The sequence below is a fragment of the Prunus avium genome, chromosome 6 (assembly GCF_965620075.1).
Source record: "Prunus avium chromosome 6, drPruAviu1.hap1.1, whole genome shotgun sequence".
NCBI classification, from domain to species: domain Eukaryota; kingdom Viridiplantae; phylum Streptophyta; class Magnoliopsida; order Rosales; family Rosaceae; genus Prunus; species Prunus avium.
In genome coordinates this window covers 32585979-32602522 of record NC_142289.1, presented here as the reverse complement: position 1 = coordinate 32602522, position 16544 = coordinate 32585979, and the positions used below count along the sequence as shown (strand labels likewise).

The 16544-nt window shown below is 39.1% G+C and overlaps 3 protein-coding genes and 1 pseudogene across 3 annotated transcripts; all 4 read right to left on the bottom strand.

Moving 5' to 3' along the window:
• Nucleotides 1-598: 598 nt before the first annotated feature.
• On the bottom strand, nucleotides 599-1924 carry LOC110752776 (F-box protein At1g30790-like). Its single transcript, XM_021953502.2, has one exon. The coding sequence runs from the start codon at nucleotides 1922-1924 to the stop codon at nucleotides 647-649; it is 1278 nt and encodes a 425-aa protein (XP_021809194.1). The 3' UTR covers nucleotides 599-646.
• Nucleotides 1925-10693: 8769 nt separating this feature from the next.
• LOC110752777 (F-box protein At1g30790-like) lies at nucleotides 10694-12015 on the bottom strand (annotated as a pseudogene).
• A 954-nt stretch (nucleotides 12016-12969) lies between these two features.
• LOC110752768 (putative F-box protein At4g38870) lies at nucleotides 12970-14283 on the bottom strand. The gene has a single exon (XM_021953494.2). The coding sequence runs from the start codon at nucleotides 14219-14221 to the stop codon at nucleotides 13043-13045; it is 1179 nt and encodes a 392-aa protein (XP_021809186.1). The 5' UTR covers nucleotides 14222-14283; the 3' UTR covers nucleotides 12970-13042.
• An 11-nt stretch (nucleotides 14284-14294) lies between these two features.
• On the bottom strand, nucleotides 14295-16462 carry LOC110752766 (putative F-box protein At1g19160). Its single transcript, XM_021953493.2, has one exon. It carries the CDS (start codon nucleotides 16259-16261, stop codon nucleotides 15071-15073), a length of 1191 nt encoding a protein of 396 aa, XP_021809185.1. The 5' UTR covers nucleotides 16262-16462; the 3' UTR covers nucleotides 14295-15070.
• Between the last annotated feature and the right edge of the window lie 82 nt (nucleotides 16463-16544).

Below are 16544 nucleotides of genomic sequence, written 5' to 3'. Positions count from 1 at the left end.
ACATGCTCTAATTTAACGGCGTTTACGATTTCAACTTGATTACAAACCAAACAAAATTACGATGGCCAAAATTTCCAAAAAAGTGAAATTACAAGAACCATGGTGAATAATAAGTCAAACTATAGAAACCAAAATATGGTTTATATATCCTACAACTACAATGTAACTCAGGTGGTTTATATATCCTACAAATTTCTCCAAAAATGAAGTTCATAGTTTTTATCAGGTGGAAGCCAAGAGGTCCAGGACAGATTGAAGGGGTCTTCAAAGAATTGACAAGTTCTAAGTTTTGAGTTCATCGCTATATGCTGACTATATGCAGCCAAAACTGCTTTGGTTAACTCGCTTTAAAAGTCCTAATTAAAAATACAAAAATAACTCAAGTTTTCTAAACTTTAGGTTAAAGAATGGTTAACCTTTCACCCCACCAACTCAAAATTAACTGGTGGTGTTGCAGAATTTGCTCTCCCTCAGTAAAGAACTGAAAATGCACATGTTCAAATAGAATTGAACGATCAATGGACTTTCAGGAAAATGAGAGAAACCAAGAAGTTAAAAAAAGAAGTTTCAGAGCCATATATGAGTACAAAGGCCTACGTTTCTCGAGATAATATCTATATATCCTTTGAATAGGAAGCAGATGTACCTAAAGAACACCACAAAAACAAGTTGCATTTTCTTGGTGAACCATTTGAATTGAAGCTTGATGATGAGATATGCCATATCTCATCTTAGTTAAGGGCACAATGCTATCGTCATAACTAGCAAGTAACTTCAATCGAACAACGTTCAGACATGTTGATTCTGGGGGCAAAACAATTTCATCACTTTCTCTAAAACTTTTGCTCTCCATATTGTATAGAAGCACCCTCGGATGAGCAGGCTTATGTCTGCTTAACCTAGAAGAGTGGAGGAGGAGCTCACCTGTGTGAATGGTACAAAAAGGAACGGGGTACCCTGCTTTCTCCCAATGAAAGGGAAAAGAGATGGTCTCCTTCACCCAAACCTGATTTTGGTAGTCCCTCAATATCCACAACCCTATCATCCCCATCCTCATCAACCGCTTGTCACCTATTAGAGCCACACATCCATCCACTTCAACTATGCTCCCAATAGGATAATCAACACGATGTATAAAACAATTATAATCTTCAGGAAGTGGAATTGCTTTGAATTTCTCATCTCCAATGTCGAAAACCACTATGACATTTTCTGTCCAATGCATCCAATGTACAGCCCCATTGACACAAACACTTCGCTTATGAAACGGGCAGTTAAGAGGATCAAAAGGGAGATCATTAAGGTCTACCTCTATGCGCCTCCATGAACTTGTCCCCAATTTGAATATCTTGAACACAAAATGATTACCCCTCAAGGCATCAGGGATGAGCTTTTGCACTTGGAGAACCTTATACTCATTTGTAAGAGGGCTGAACCCGAAATGGTGTGCAACATTGGTAGTGTGTGATGCAAGTGAAGCATGGGGAAGAGTGATAGACTCTCGCGTGGAGGGGTTAAATATGCGAATGGGGTGTTCAGGATCGGTTTGATTGGGAACTGAGGTGTTATGAAGGTAAAGACAGACCAAGCCGTTGATGCTTTGCACATGGTAGAGATGTTCATTCTTGGTTCGCAGCGTTGGAAGGCTTAGAAGATGGACGGGTATTAAACTTCCTTGTTGGTTGATTTCCAAGGAGAAGAAGTGTCGCTGCGTTGTGGGTTTGTCCCAGGCAGTGAGGAGGAGGTGAGTGTTCTTGTTGCATCCCAAGTTTTGATGGGCGCTGACAAAGGAAGGGTCGCAGATGAGAGAAGACCAAGACTTGCATACACATTTGAAGCGCATGAGAGACTTGGACGGCAGCCTTGGGAGAATCTCAAAGCATGTAATTTGGCTCGGGAGCTCTGGACCTGCAGTTGGCTCCATGTATTGATCTTTATGCCACTTTGGGATATTATCCTTCCTTACAAGTTACAAGTCTAACAGATGATAGTTTTGTATGGGCAGATGATTGATGAGAAATCTAAAGTTCATAGTTTTTATCAGAGGGAAGCCAAGAGTAAGACAGATTGAAGTGAAGGGGTCTTTAAAGAGATGACAAGTTCCAAGTGCATCCATTCTTGTTCTTGGTCATCAGATCGGGTATTCTTAAGTATAGTATGAACACATTATGATGCAAACCAACATCATACATATATTAGTGGGCCCACCTCTATTAGAGACGTGGAGAATAATGTGATCAATAAATCTGATACAAATAGTATTATTGTTAGTAAAATTTGTTTGTAACATGAATAACTGAACGACTAGCTTAGCATGAACATCACGTGTCATGCAACCATAGGCCATCGCCATAGCAAATGGAGCACCACCACGTGTTGTCACCAGAAGAAGTGCTTTGAGCTCCATTTCAAAATTTCAAGAATTGAAGACTCTCCCTCACCTATAAATGGATACCACTCCCCCACTTTGCAATGATCTCTCTCATTATAGATATTATGTTTGAATCAATCTCTTCTACTATGTAAGGGTGAACCACATATATATCCTCAGATTTGTACTTACCAAATCATGATATATCCCAATTTAATTAGGTATATACAATAACATGCAGTCACTAAATAGAGTTGAACAATCCTCTGATCATGTTCAGTCTGACTTTAAAAGATTAAAAGAATTGCCGATATCATCATCAAAATTCATGAATATATTGATGACCTGCCTGACCTTGTATTGGTTGAAGAGCAAAAACCCATTATACGTACCCTGATTTTCTTGAATGATACGAGAGAGTTGACGTAATTTTTTTCAATAGACAAGCAACCCACATTCAAAATGGGCAACAACGCAAATTGCCTTTGGGTACTACTTTTGGTTGGGACCTATAATGATCTAGTTTGTTGCTGCACACATTGCCTCAATCAACGTGACATCTGCAATCTCTACACAAGCAGTGGGTGTGCTCTGCCTCCCACCCCTCGATGTCACAATAACATACGAGCCGAATTCATATGCAGTCCTAAGGAAGATGATGGCATTGGAGATGGAAAAGAAGAATACTACAAGGACAAGATTATGCAAATAATGATTCATGAGAGTCCAGGGGATAATTCCTTTCAATTCAACTTGCATATGTTATGTTGTGAGAGTGGTAAATGAACAGAGACTGTTGCATCAAGCCCACGAAGCTTTAGTGAGAATCATTTGTGTTCCGATGCCAGTGTTCCTCACAATGGTCTGTTGTATTGGTGTGAATGTGATTTTATTATTAGCTTGAATCCCTACTCCAACGATAATATGTAGTCAAAATTGATTTTCTAGGTGTTGATAACAATATTAGTTAGTTTGTATTCAGTTAAGCTGTCACGTGTGTGCTCACGTGTTGTTTGTTAGTATTAGCTGTAATTAGTTAGGTTGTTAAGTCTTGGTTACAGAGATATATAAAACTGTTGACACACAATTGTAATTCCATTCTGAAAGATCAATATACAGAGCATATCATTTTCTTGAATCTTCTTCTTCCTTCTCAGCTTTCTCAACTCTTAAGCTTCCTTTTCTAAACTGTTAACATGGTATCAGAGCCCTCAGTGGCTATCACAAATTCGATCCTCATTCTCTAATTTTCTCCTTCTCCTTCTCGATCCCCAATTTTTCTCTTCCGTTCTTCAGATTTTTCTGACTTCCATGGCGTCTCCTTCGTAGTTTCCTTGATTTCTTCGTTCTTTCTTCCTCCTTTCTTCGTTTTCTGTGGTCTATTTCACTGTATTTCTTCTTTCTTCCTGAATCGTTGTTCTCAATTTCTCTTATTTTTCTTCTCCCGGTCGATTTCCTATTTTTCGATTGTTCTTCACTTGCTCTATCATGGCGTCCTCTCTCAAAATTGAAGGTCTCCTTGGTCTGCTCACCATTCGATTGAATGATGGAAATTATCTCAAGTGGAGCTATCAGCTCGAAGCTTTGCTTCAAGGTTATGACCTATTTGGGCATTTTGATGGATCGGTGGTTCCTCCTCCGAAATTCGCCATCTTGGAAGAGGAAGGTGTTACTTCTGAAATTACTGAGGCTTATAAGGCGTGGTTGCGTACTGATAAAGCCTTATTAAGCTTGCTTATTGCCTCTCTCTCTGACGAGGCAATTGAGTATGTGATCGGTAGTCGCACAGCACGAGAGGCATGGCTCAATCTTACAGATCGTTATGCGTCCGTTTCTAGGGCTCGCATCAATCACTTGAAGACTGAGCTGCAGACGGCTCAGAAAGGCGGAGATTCCATAGAACGTTATCTTCTTCGTCTGAAACATGTGCGCGATCAATTGCAAGCCGCTGGTGTGAAGCTTTCAGACGATGATTTCATTATTGCAGCATTGAATGGTTTACCACCGGAATATGATATGATCAAGACGGTATTGATTGCTCGTGATACCCCGATTTCTTTCAAAGATTTCAGAGCTCAACTTCTTGCGGCTGAACAGACTGCTGAGGCGAGAATCGTTACTCATTCTGCTATGTTTACTCCACATTCCATATCCAACGCTTCAAATGCATCTGCTGTGAGCTATGGCGGTGCTTCTTCCTCTTCTGTTCATTCTAGTCAAGGTTTGCTTGCTACACCAGTTCAAGGACCAATTGGCTATATTGGGAGTGCTCCTTCGAACTTCTCTGGTTCTCGTTTTAATTTCAATGGCAATTATGGCCGTGGTAAGGGTGCCTATGGCAGAACTGGTTCCTCCTCAAATGGTTTTCGTGGTGGTTTTTCATCAAACAAATCTGCTATTCCAGAGTGTCAAATCTGCAGTAAGCGTGGCCATACAACTGCTAATTGCTATTTTCGCAATTCTTCTCCATCCAATGCTGCCTCTGTGCTTGAGTGTCAGATTTGTGGTAAGAAGGGTCATGGGGCGTTAGACTGTTTCCATCGGTCTAACTATGCCTTTCAAGGTCAGCGTCCTCCTCCCTCCTTGACTGCTATGACTGCTCAGACAACCTATAATCCAGATCAAGTGTGGATCACAGACAGTGGTGCTACACATCATATGGTGTCTAATTTGGATCAGTTGACTAATGTGACTGCTTGTGATTCTGCTGAGAATGTTACTGTGGGCAATGGGGAAGGTTTGCATATAAGTCATATAGGCAATGCTAAACTTCATTGTGCTGATTCTTCTTTACGTCTTCCCTCTGTCTTTCATGTGCCTCAACTCAAGGCCAATTTATTATCTGTGTACCAATTATGCCAAGATAACAACTGTAATGTTGTATTTGATGTGTCTGGATTTTATATACAGGACAAGTTCACCAAGCAAATCCTCTTCCAAGGCAAGAGTAGTCACGGTCTATATCCCATCCCTAATTCTGTGAGGTCGTCTCTGCAGAAGTCAAAGCATTCAAAATCTGGTTCAAGTTCATCCGTAGCTTTTCTTGGTCAGCGGGTTAAGTCTTCTCTATGGCATCAACGGTTGGGGCATCCAACTAATGAAGTGGTGCAACTTATGCTCAAGGATTACAACATCTCATACAGTGATGATTGTCGGTCTTTTGTTTGTCCTGCTTGTCTTCATGGGAAAATGCACAAACTTCCTTTTCCTACTACTCATGTAAGAGTCTCTATCCCTTTTCAGAAAATACATAGCGATGTGTGGGGGCCGTCTAGGGTGAAGTCTGTGGATGGCTATAGATTCTATGTAATCTTTGTTGATGAGTGTACTGGTTATATGTGGTTATATCCACTCTATCATAAATCAGAAGTATTTCCTATGTTTCTCAAATTTTATGCCTTGCTTGGTAATCAATTTAATGCCAATATCAAGTGTTTTCAAAGTGATGGAGGTGGAGAGTTTGTTAGTAAGGTTTTTACTGATTTTTTGGCCTCTAAGGGCATTGAACATCAGTTTTCTTGTCCATATACTCCTCAGCAAAATGGATTGGCTGAGAGAAAGAATAGGCACTTGATTGAAACTGCTATCACTCTTTTAACTGCTGCACATCTGTCTAGTTCATTTTGGTTTCATGCCACTGCTCATGCTGCTTATTTGATAAATCGAATGCCTAGTAAGAGCTTGTCTTATCAGTCTCCTTATTATAGGTTGTATGGTAGTGTTCCTAATATTACACATATTAAGGTATTTGGGACTGCAGTATATCCGTATTTGAGACCTTACAAAGTACATAAACTTGAACCTAGGACTGCTTCGTGTGTTTTTCTTGGATATGCTCAAGGATATAAATGAGTTATATGTTACAATCTTCATACTGGAAAATTTGTGATATCTAGACATGTAGTCCACGATGAGACCTGCTATCCTTTTCACGGTTTTACAGAATCCAGTTCCATGCCTTCATTTATGTCTTCAGCTACTACAGCTCCACTAGTGATCTCTATGCCCAATTTAGTCTCTAGTGATTCTCATAGTTCACTGTCTCAAGAGAATTCAATGCCTCAGGATATTGGTACAATTGATTCCATGCAGCATGATATTGGTACAGATGTCATTTCTAATACTCTAACTGATCAGCAATTACAAGCTATTCTGCCTATTTCTTCTTCTAGTGATGATACTTCTTCTGCATCTAGTGTGTCATCTACTCCTCAGTCTACTAATGTTCATCCTATGCAGACTAGGGCTAAGAGTGGTCTTAGTCAACAAAAGTCTTTTCCTGATTATCATTGTTATCATACCAGCTTACCTATTATTCATGAAGAGAATGAACCCCTTTCTTATAAAGTAGCATCTCAGTCTCCTGCTTGGCTTCAAGCAATTCAAGAAGAGATTGATGCATTACATATGCAAGGTACGTGGTCTTTGGTCCCTTGTCCTCACCAGAAAAACATTGTTGGTAGCAAATGGATTTATAAAATCAAAAGACATGAAAATGGTTCTGTTGCAAGGTATAAGGCTTGACTGGTAGCTCAAGGATTTAGTCAAAAACCAGGCTTAGACTTCAGTGAAACATTCAGTCCTGTTGTAAGGCATACAACAGTGAGGTTAATTCTCAGTCTCGCAGCTATGCACAAGTGGTCTTTGAGACAATTGGATGTTAAGAACGCGTTCTTACATGGGGAGCTTGAAGAAGAAGTTTTTATGAGGCAACCTCAAGGTTTTGAAGACCCCAAGCAGCCTGAGTTTGTGTGTAAGTTGAATAAGTCTCTGTATGGACTTAAGCAAGCTCCACGGGCATGGAATGCCAAATTTACAGGATATTTGCCAGCTATAGGGTTCCAATCATCTCATTCTGATCCCAGCTTATTTGTCAAGCATGAAGGCACTGATATTGTCATTTTATTATTATATGTTGATGATATTATCTTGACAGGTTCCAATGCACAGTTAGTGCAGACAGTGATTGATGATTTAGGAGCTGTGTTTGAGATGAAGGACATGGGACGACTTACCTATTTCCTTGGCCTTCAGATATCTTACAATTCTACAGGTGACATTTTTGTACATCAGCACAAGTATGCTAAAGATCTGTTGAAAAAGGCTGGTCTTAGTAATTGTAGGGCTTGTCCTACTCCTTGCAAGCCACATAATCAAGTTTTAATGTCTGAAGGGGAACCACTGCAGGATCCTACATTTTATAGAAGTATTGTTGGTGCCTTGCAATACTTAACTTTCACAAGACCTGACTTATCCTATGCTGTCAATACTATGTGTCAGTATATGACTGCTCCCACTGAGATACATTTCAACCTGGTCAAAAGAATTTTGAGATACATTCAAGGTACTATGAAATATGGGATTCAGTTTACTCATGGTCCTTGGCAATTACAAGCTTATAGTGATGCTGACTGGGCAGGGGACATAAATACTAGGAGATCAACTACAGGTTTTGTGGTTTTGCTTGGACATAATCCTATCTCATGGCAGTCTAAGAAGCAAGGGTCTGTATCCAGAAGTTCAACAGAGGCTGAGTATAGGGCATTGGCTAATACAGCTGCAGATTTGGCTTGGATTCGACAGGTTTTGCTAGATTTGAAAGTGTGCTTGCCTCAACCTCCTACCATTTTTTGTGACAATCTATCTGCTTTGGCACTTAGTAGTAATCCTGTTTATCATTCACGAATCAAACACTTGGATACAGATTTTCACTTTGTTCGTGAAGGGTTCAAAGGAATGATCTGGTGGTTCAATATGTTCCTACTCAAGAGCAAATTGCAGATGTGTTTACTAAAGGATTGCATAGTCCTATTTTCTTAAGTCACTGTATTAGTATGCGACTTGGAAATCCAGAGCAGGATCCAGAGTTGGGTTTGAGGGCGAATGATAACAATATTAGTTAGTTTGTATTCAGTTAAGCTGTCACGTGTGTGCTCACGTGTTGTTTGTTAGTATTAGCTGTAATTAGTTAGGTTGTTAAGTCTTGGTTACAGAGATATATAAAACTGTTGACACACAATTGTAATTCCATTCTGAAAGATCAATATACAGAGCATATCATTTTCTTGAATCTTCTTCTTCCTTCTCAGCTTTCTCAACTCTTAAGCTTCCTTTTCTAAACTGTTAACAGGTGTGTGCCAATTGTACCTCAATTCAGTTGCGGATGGTCGAACCTATCTGAGTGTTCACAAAGATTATGATCACGTTGATGGCGAATGGTGTTTGGTACCCAGAGTTTACATCGACCAAATGGCTTTGAAAGATACGTTGATCGCTAAATGAAAACATCAGAGCTACTTGAAAAGCACTCTTAAGGTGCAAGGTTTGGATCTAAATAACAAGGACTTCTTGTGTCTAGAATTGCATCAACAACTAGTTATGTACAACATTCGTACTTGATTTGTACTAGAAACCTTAAAAGAAGGTTACAAGATTTGTAAGTTATTTATCATATTTTTTAAATTATTATAACTAGGCTGAGTAAGAATAATTTATTTTATTTATATTCAAATTAACTAATGCAATTCCTTACCCTTGTAGCATATCAAAATCGAAAAAACTGATTTGCCCCAAAAAGCCGTTTGGTAGGCTCATTTTTAAAAATCCAAACCCAAAAAAAATTCAGAAACACGCCTATTATTAAAAACAAAGAAAGTGAGGTTTTATAGTTTTTTTTTTCTCTCTATCTCTCTCTCCCTCTCTCCTCTTCCTTATCACCAGTTTCATATTACAATACAGCCTCACATCTTTTTCCTTTTCTTTTGTTAATTTCAATTTGGGGATTAGGGTTTATGATTTTTTTATTTTAATTTCAATTTTTTTTAGATCTTAAAAATAGTTTGGAGTTCAATACCAAACAAGTTTTTAGATCTTAAAATCACTATTTGAAAACTCATATTTTTAAAAAAGAATTATAGTTTTTCAGTTTACTTTTTTGAGTAGGATATCAAACAGGGCCTTAGTTTCCTCCAATATTTCATCTGTTTTTTTTGCAATTATGTTGGGATAACAATAACCTCTATATAGCAAAAAAGAGCAATCTTTGAAACATTATGACCAAAAACCTATGTTTACGAATTGAGCGACATGTGCACAAGCACATTAATCCTAATTCTAATAACTTGTGAATAGTCATGCCTCTCACCTCACTCACACAAATACGCCCCACACACCAACGCCCTTATCATCCTTATGACATTTTCTACACTAAACAATTGTTCTTACAGTAGTTGATCATTTAAAATGAATCACCAGTTTCTTATACCTTATCACCAGTTTCATATTACAAATACAGCCCTTTTGGTCTACACACCAAAAATAATAGGTTTTTAGCAATAAGTCCATTTTAACACGACATATTAAACTTTAAGTATACATGTTTTAGGAAATATTGAAGGACCCTCTATGGTGAACATCCAGAATCAGTTTACAAGTTACGCCCATGCACCCAACAATCAACTAATCACCCCCAAAAATCAACCTAATTAGAATTGGGATGTTGTGTTCCTAACTGAATTCATGCTATAATACATACCAATTAGGCATTTATGTAAAATTAACCCTTAATTACAACACTCTTATGAAAAACATGCTAACACATGCCATTTCAAGTTTTATCTATTAATTTTACGGTGTTTACGATTTCGACTTGATTACAAACCAAACAAAATTATGAAGGCCAAAATTTTCAGAAAGTGAAATTAGAAGAATCATGGTGAATAATAAGTCAAACTATAGTCCAAACCAAAGTATAGTGGATCCTACAATGTACGTCAAATTTCTCCAAAATAAGTTCATAGTTTTTATCAGGAGGAAGCCAAGAGGTCCAGGACAGATTGAAGGGGTCTTCAAAGAATTGACAAGTTCTAACTTTGAGTTCATCGCTATATATGCTGAGCTGACTATGCAGCTAAGCTGCTTTGGTTTACTCGCTTGAAAAAAAATGAGAGAAACCAAGAAGTTAAAAAAGGAGGGCAACCAAAAAAATATTAGACTCAAAACTAAAAATTGACAGATACATGTGCAAGGCAAATTGCTCTTCACATTAGGAGGGGGGAGGGGGGAATATTTTTTTGTGTTATTGGCTAGTCGGCTAGTTGTATTTCTCTTTACTTTGTTGAAGATGTTCTACGTTTAGGGTTTAGGGCCCAAAAAAATAAACTATAGACAAAAATAAATACCTAATTAAGTTGGAACCTTGACAAAATAAAATACAATATATATTAAGTGGTTCGCTTCAAATAATATTGGGGCTTTTTGTGATAAAACTCAACACCTATTGGACTTTGTAGGTAGATGATTAAGTTGGGAACAATATCAATATTTGCTAGTTTGCTGATCATTCTCTCTGAAATCTTAACAAAAAAACACCTCAAAAACTAGTTGCATTTTTTTTCCTTGTGACTATTTGAAATGAAGCTTGATGATGAAATACGCCATATCTCATCTTAAGAACACAATGCTATCCTCTAGTTACTGAAGCTTGATGATGAAATAGGCCATATCTCATCTTAAGGGCACAATGCTATCCTCATAACTAGCCAGCAACTTCAATCGATCATCGTTCAGAGATGTATATTTGGGGGGCAAAACAATCTCATCACTTCCCCTAAAACTTGCACTCTCCATATTGTATAGAAGCACCCTCGGATGTGAATGGTACAAAAAGGAACTGGGTACCCTGCTTCCCCCCAATGAGGGGAAAAGAGATGGTCTCCTTCACCCAAACCTGATTTTGGTAGTCCCTCAAAACCCAAAGCCTTAAAATGTTCAGTCTCCACTCCTTGTCACCTGTTAGAGCCACACATCCATCCACTTCAACTATACTCCTCCCAATGGGAAAATCAATACGATGTGTAAAACAATTATAATCTTTAGGAAGTGGATTTGCTCTGAATTTCTCATCTCCAATGTCAAAAGCCAGTATGACATTGTTAATCCCATGAATCCAATGTACAGCCCCGTTGACGCAAACACTTCGCTTATGAAATGGGGATGTAAAAGGATTAAAACGGAGACTATTACAGTCTACCTCTATGTGCCTCCATGAACTTGTCCCCAATTTAAATATTTTGAACATAAAATGCTCACCCCTCAAGGCATGGATGAGTTCTTGCACTTGGAGAACCTTATACTCATTTGTAAGAGGACTGAACCCGAAATGATATGTAACATAGACTTTGCGTGATGCAGGAGCGTGGGAGAGAGCGATAGACTCTCGGGTGGAGGGGTTAAAAATGCTAACGGGGTGGTCAGGATCGGTTTGATTGGGCACTGTAGTATTATAAAGGTAAAGACAGACCAAGCCGTTGATACTTTGTGCATATTGTAGAGACATTCATTCGTGGTTTGCGGTGTTGGAGGGCTTAGAAGATGGGTGGCAGGGATTAGACTTTCTTCTTGGTTGATTTGCAAGGAGAAGAGTGTTGCTGCGTTGTGGGTTTGTCCCAGGCAGTGAGGAGGAGGTGAACATTCTTGTTGCATCCCAAGTTTTGATGGGCGCTGACAAAGGAAGGGTCGCGGGTGAGAGAAGACCAAGACTTGCGGACACATTTGAAGCGCATGAGAGACTTGGAGGGTAGCCTTGGGAGAATCTCAAAGCATGTAATTTGGCTGGGGAGCTCTGGACCTCCAACTGGCTCCATGTATTGATCTCTATGTCACTTTGTTAGGATATTATCCTTCCTTACAAGTATAAGTCTAAAAGTTGATAGTTTGTAGGGGCAGATGGTGGATGGGATCCAAAGTAGAGTTTTTATCAGAAGGAAGCCAAGAGCTTCAAGACGGATTGAAGTGAAAGGTTCTTTAAGAAACATGACAAGTTCCAAGTTGGTGTTGAATTCCATGTGCATCTATATTAATTGAAGAATATTAATATTACAAATTTAATGAATTCCATAATTATATATTTCATATCAGTACTTGGGACAAAAACAAAAAATATTGTTTACATACGACAATGTTTCAAGTAAACAATTCAACATAATCTGTTCCATACAACATTGTCGTATAGACATGGTCCATACAACATTGTTGTTTATGAAACACAAGTCATTGTATTGCAAACAGAAAATTTAGTTTCCTCCAATATTTTATTTTCTGCAATTATTTTGGGATGGCATTAAGTTCGTTGAGAACAACTCTGATGAACGGAGGATGTGCAAAGATGCTTCCTCTCAAGTTCCAGCGTCTTCTTGGAATTAGAGCAGAGATGTGTGCACAATAACATGTGAATAATCATGCCATTCACACTCACACAAATCTACACCAATACCATTATCATCCTCATGACATTTTCTACTTGGTTTTTTTTTTTTTCGTTAAAAGAAAAAAAAACTGTTTTAGATGCGGGAATTGTTGTGGTATAGCTGATCGTTCCCGTTTCTTGTATCTTGTAACATAACGTACCGTTGCTTCACACAAATTTGACACCCAATATCTTCTTACTATATTTTTAAATTGAAAATTAATGGGGAGTCAAACTTATTTTACTCTCATGGCAGCAGAAATATCAAATTTCAGGGCCTTGTTGTCTTGCAACAATATGTAAGCACAAGGCACCATGAAAAAACCCAATATGTTTTTCAAGGTAAGAGAAGCCACCAAAATAACTTCTATTTGCAAGTTCACCATTGAATTAAAGCTTGATGATGAAATAGGTCATATCTCTCATCATAAGGGCACAATGTTATCCTCGTAACTAGCAAGTAAATTCAATGCATTATCCTTCAGAAATGTCGATCCGGGGGGCAAAACAATTTCATCAATTGCCCTAAAACTTGCAGTCTTCATGTTGTATAAATGCTCCCTCATATAGGCAGGGTGATGCCTGCTTAACCCTGAAGACTGGAAGAGGAGCTCACCTGTGTGAATGGTACAACAAGGAAGAGGGTACCCTACCTCCCTCCAAACAAAGGGCAGAGTGATGGTCTCCTTAAGCCACACCTGGTTTTGGTAGTCCCTCAAAATCCACAGCCCCATCAGGTCCTGTCCCATCAACTGCTCGTCAGCTACAAGAGCCAAACGTCCATCCACTCCAATTATATAACTAACCAAATGCAGAAAACAATTATAATCTTTAGGGTACGGGATTGCTCTGAACTTCTCTTCAACAATGTCAAAAACCAATATAACATTTTGTGTCGCATGCAACCAATGTATGACCCCATTAACGCACAGGCTTCGAGAATCAAACGGGCACTTAAGAGGATCAGAAGGGAGATCATTAAGGTCTACCTCGATGTTCCTCCATGAACTTGTCCCCAATTTGAATATCTTGAACATAAAATGGTTACCCCTCAAGGTAGGGACAAACTTTTGCACTTGGAGAACCTTATACTCATTTGTAAGATGACTGAACCCGAAATGGTGTGTAACATGGGCTGTGTGGGAAGCTGGTGAAGCATGGGGAAGAGCGATAGACTCTCGGGTGCAGGGGTTAAATACTCGAACAGGGTGGTCAGGATCAGTTTGATTGGGAACAAAGGTGTTATGAAGGTAAAGACAGACCAAGCTGTTGATACTCTGCGCAAGGTAGAGACGTTCGTTCTTGGTGCGCGGCGTTGGAAGGCTTAGAAGATGGACGGAGGGTGTTTGGCTTCCTTGTTGGTTGATTTGTGAGCTGAAGAAGTGTTGCTGCCTTGTGGATTTGTCCAAGGCAGAGAGGAGGAGGTGAGTGTGCTTGTTGCAGCCCAAGTTTTGATGGGCATTGACAAAGGAAGGGTTGTGGGTGAGAGAGGACCAAGACTTGCACACGCATTTGAAGCGCATCAGGGACTTGGATGGTAGCCTTGGGAGAATCTCAAAGCATGTAATTTGGCTGGGGAGCTCTTGATCCGCTGCCGCTTCCATGTATTGATCTTATAATATTATTATCTTTCCTTACAAGTTATAAGTCTAAAAGTTATAGTTTTGTAGGGGCAGATGGTGGATGGGAAATCTAAAGTTCATAGTTTTTTTATCAGAAGGAAGTCAAGAGCAAGACAGATTGAAACTAAATCTGCTTTGGTTTAGTCGCTTGTTGAATTTGTTTAAAACTTTGAAGAGTAAAACAAGAAAACAAACATTTACTCAGTGATTTTATATTCCTCGTCAGTGTCAATACATAGTTACTGTGCTTTTTTGCATTGGCCCTTATTCTATAACAAGAGAAGATGTACTTCAAATTGGGTTGGCAACTTAGCAAGTAGAAAGGATGAACGACGAAGAAGTCTTTTTCTATTATTCATCTATTTAACTTTTGTATTACTATAATGGTTACTCCTTTTTTTTTGTTTCCACAATCACTGCCCTACACCCTGCAAACCAACTAAGAAGTGAGAAACGAAAATCGAACTCTAAACCACTAGCAAATAATGCTCTGACAGTATTTTCAGGAATTTTAGAGCGTATGATTTTGAAATTTTTAATTTTTAATTTCAAAATACCAAAAACCTTTACAAAGAAATGTATAACATAATGATGATGACATTTTAAACTCTAAATGTATGAAATTATTCCATAATTAATGTAATTACTCTCTAGTTTGCAGTCTTCATTAAAGTAGTGAATGAGAGAGAAATGAAGAAGTAGAGCAAAAGGAGAGTAACATGACAAATAGTGTGAAGGTAAAACATCACCAAGTTGAAATTTCAAATTTTATAGAAGATAACCAACCATTGAATTGAAGCTTAGAATTAGATGATGCAATTAGGCCATCTCTCATCTTAAGGGGACAATGCTATCACCACCACAACCAACAAGCAACTTCAACAGAAGATGATCCGAGACTCTCAACTGTGGCGAAACAATTTCACTTCTGAAACTTTTACTCTCCATGTTGTAAAAGAACACTTTCACTTGTGCAGGGTCCTGCCTAAGTAATCTTGAAGATTGCAGAAGCAGCTCACCAGTGTGAATCGTATACAAAGGGACAGGGTACCCTAAGTCCCCCCAATAAATGGGAAATGTGATGGTCTCCTTAACCCAAACCTGGTTTTCGTAGTCCTTCAAAATCCATAACTCCATCATGTTCTGTTGCATCAGGTGCCTGTCACCCATTAGAGCCAAACACCCATCCAGTTCAACTATGTACCCAAGGGTATTCTTGATACCATGGATGCCATAGTTATAATCTTCAGGAAGTGGGATGGCTCTGAATCTCTCGTCTTCAAGGTCGAAAACTGCTATAATGTTCTGGGTTGACGTGTGCATCCAATGTATGGCTCCATGAGCGCACACACTTCTCCTGTCAAACTGGCACTTGAGCAGATCGAAAGGGAGATCATTAAGGTCTACCTCTATTCTCCTCCATGAACTTGTACCTAATTTGAAAATCCTGAACATGAAGCTCATATCCTCTATAGAATTTAGAGGCGGAAACCTTTTCACTTGAAGAACCTTATACTCGTTCGTAAGAGGACTGAACCCGAAGTGGTGTGTAAGGTGGATGGCGCTGTATGCAGGTGAATCATGAGGAAGAATTATAGACTCTCGAGTGCACGGGTTGAGTATTCGAACGGGATGGTTATGGTCGGTTCGATTGGGAAACACTAGGTTAGAAAGGTAAAGACAGACTAAGCCATTGACACTCAGTGCATTGTAGAGACGTTCACCATTCTTGGTTGGTGGTGTTGGAAGGTCTAGAAGGCGGATAACGAGCGTTGGACTTCCTTGTTTGATTTGTATGGAGAAGAAGGTCTGCTGCAGCATGGCTTCGTCCCAGGTGGTGAGGAGGAGCTGAGTGTGGTTGTTCCGGTGGAAGTTTCGATGGGCATTGACAAATGAAGGGTTGCGGTTGAGAGAGGACCAAGACTTGCAAACGCATTTGAAGCGCATGAGGGACTTGACCGGCAGCCTGGCAAGTATCTGAAAGCATATAACTTCGCTTGGGAGCTCTGAACCGGACTCCATGGATCTCTGCGACTTCCTTGGGATATTATTCGTATAAATCACAACTAGTTTTGTAGAGGCAGATGGCGAATAGAAAATGTAAGGGTCATTGTGTAATCTGAAGGCGGCCAAAATGTCAAGGGTCTTTAATAATGGACAAAAGTTCCAAGTTTGAATTCATCGTCATATGTTGACTAAGCCGCCTTTGGTTTCTTGGTTGACTTTAGAAAGACAACATGAACTTTCCAATTGTTTTCTAAGAAAAGAAAAAATGGCCAACATGTCACCTAACCAATTAAAAATT